This window comes from Eimeria tenella, genomic scaffold, assembly GCF_000499545.2.
Source record: "Eimeria tenella Houghton genomic scaffold, Eth_scaff977, whole genome shotgun sequence".
NCBI lineage: Eukaryota > Apicomplexa > Conoidasida > Eucoccidiorida > Eimeriidae > Eimeria > Eimeria tenella.
In genome coordinates, this window is record NW_013546090.1 from 2030 (window position 1) to 4070 (window position 2041).

At 41.4% G+C, this 2041-nt stretch overlaps 1 protein-coding gene across 1 annotated transcript; it reads right to left on the reverse strand.

The window, feature by feature from the left end:
* Positions 1 to 1422: 1422 nt before the first annotated feature.
* On the reverse strand, positions 1423 to 2032 carry ETH_00003430 (Serine/threonine-protein phosphatase, related; the record flags this gene model as incomplete). Its single annotated transcript, XM_013380868.1, has 3 exons — positions 1423 to 1507; positions 1723 to 1840; positions 2009 to 2032. Coding segments are annotated over 3 exons (227 nt in total), but the record flags the coding sequence as incomplete, so codon positions are not given.
* Between the last annotated feature and the right edge of the window lie 9 nt (positions 2033 to 2041).

Below are 2041 nucleotides of genomic sequence, written 5' to 3' on the forward strand. Positions count from 1 at the left end.
AACTTAATGGCGCATATAAATATTCTCTGCAAATAGTGTAACAAGAATATAAATACAAATATGGAAACAAACATAAATAAATACAAATATAAATAGAAACATAAATATAAACATAAATATAAGTGCAAATATGAATATAAGTATAAATGTAAATGTAAATACAAATGTAGACATAAGTACAAATATAAATAAAATTATAAACGTAAGTATTTGTGTAAACACAAATTCAAATTACATTTGCTGAAGTGCATATGCACTTCAAGTGGATTTAAATGCATGCATTTGATTTGATTAAAATCCATGTTTTGGGGCTTTTTTCTATTTGCCATTTTAGAAGTAATTCATTTAAAGGGTAAGTGCATTTCTATAATAAGTATTTACTATATTTAAGCTTCTATACCACTTATATATTCATTTATATCCATTTATGTCTATTTATTTCCTATTTATTTATACTTATTCATATTTATTCATGTTTATTATATTTCTTTTTTTTTATTATTTTGTATTTATTCCCATTTAATCGTATTTATTTTGCCTGGCTTGCATGCAGCCCCAAACGTGGATATTTGCATTATATTGCATGCGTTTCAAATCCCATTTAAATGTTTTGTAAATATTTTTAAACATTTTAAACATTTTATAGAATATTTTATCAAATTAATTAATCTATTTTGCATTAAAAATAAACATGTGGGGTTTGTGCTGCATGCGGGTGTGTACGTACACCCTATGCATGCATCCGCAGCAACTAAGGAAATAAACATTTGCAAATAAATTTAATTTTTGTAGTAATACAAATAAATATTAACTCGAATGCTTTGTGTTTATTCCATGACCCTAAACCCTAAACCCTAATTGCGCAGCTTGAGGCAGCACTCGGGGCTTCTCAGCGCACAGCTGTCTATGCCTGGCGCCTAGGGTTTAGGGTTTAGGGTTTCTGCATCACTGTCGCTATCTGCTTGCACTGCAAGCCACGGAGGGTTGAAACCTCTCTGAGAAGGGTTTAGGGTTTACGGTCTAAACAAAGTCTTAATGAGACAAAGCCCGAAAAGAGCGAGGGAATGCCTCGGGGTGACAAGCGGTCGAGTTAGGGTTTACAAATTCGGGTGTACGTACACCTGGAGCCGAAGCACTTGCATGCGTTTGCATGCCGCTCGGGTGTACGTACACCTCAAACCCCTGCACGTGCATGCGTTTGCATGCACCGGAAGTGCACGTACACCTCGAGTGCGGTGTACGTACACCTCAACCCATGAGTCTGCATGCACTCTCATGCACTTGCATGCACTTGCATGCGCCTCCGGCGCACGTACACCTCAGCCGCGGTGTCTGTACACCTGAGCTTGGCCTTGCATGCACTTGGAAGCATTTGCATGCGGCTGAGGTGTACGTACACCGCGTGTGAGGTGTACGTACACCTCATCCCTCGAAGTCGTGCTGCTCCCGCATGCGCGGAGGAGTGCGGGGGGGCGTGGGGGGCCGGAGTTCAGTCATTCTTTCGTCCCTGCGTTTGCGAAAAGTCGGAAAACAAATAAAAATATAAAATTAGAGTAAATAAATCAAAAAATATTCAAAACGAGCCCGAAATCCCCACAAACCGACCCCCCTCCCCGAAACTTGGAAACTTGAACGCGCATGGCCGCGAGGTGTACGTACACCTCAGCACCCCCACACTGTGAAACTTGAACGCCACGGCCACCAGGTGTACGTACACCTCACCATGTTATGTATTGAGACAGCGCGTTTGCAGGATAAATCAGTTTTGGAATTATTGTCAAGTCCCGCCGAATGTACAAAAGAGCTCCCGCGTTTTGGTGGTGGTTGCAGTAGTTCGTAGCTGCACACACAACCCCAAACCCTAAACCCTAAACCCTAAACCCTCGACATGGACAAAGCCCTAAACCCTCTGCCTGGATCTGACTGGGGACACGCAAAAGACCTCGGACGCTCCTACCCTGTGGGCTTGGACCTAGGGTTTAGGGTTTAGGGTTTAGAGTTTAGGCACCTGAAAAGAGAGTTATCAGCTTGCCTCCCGCAA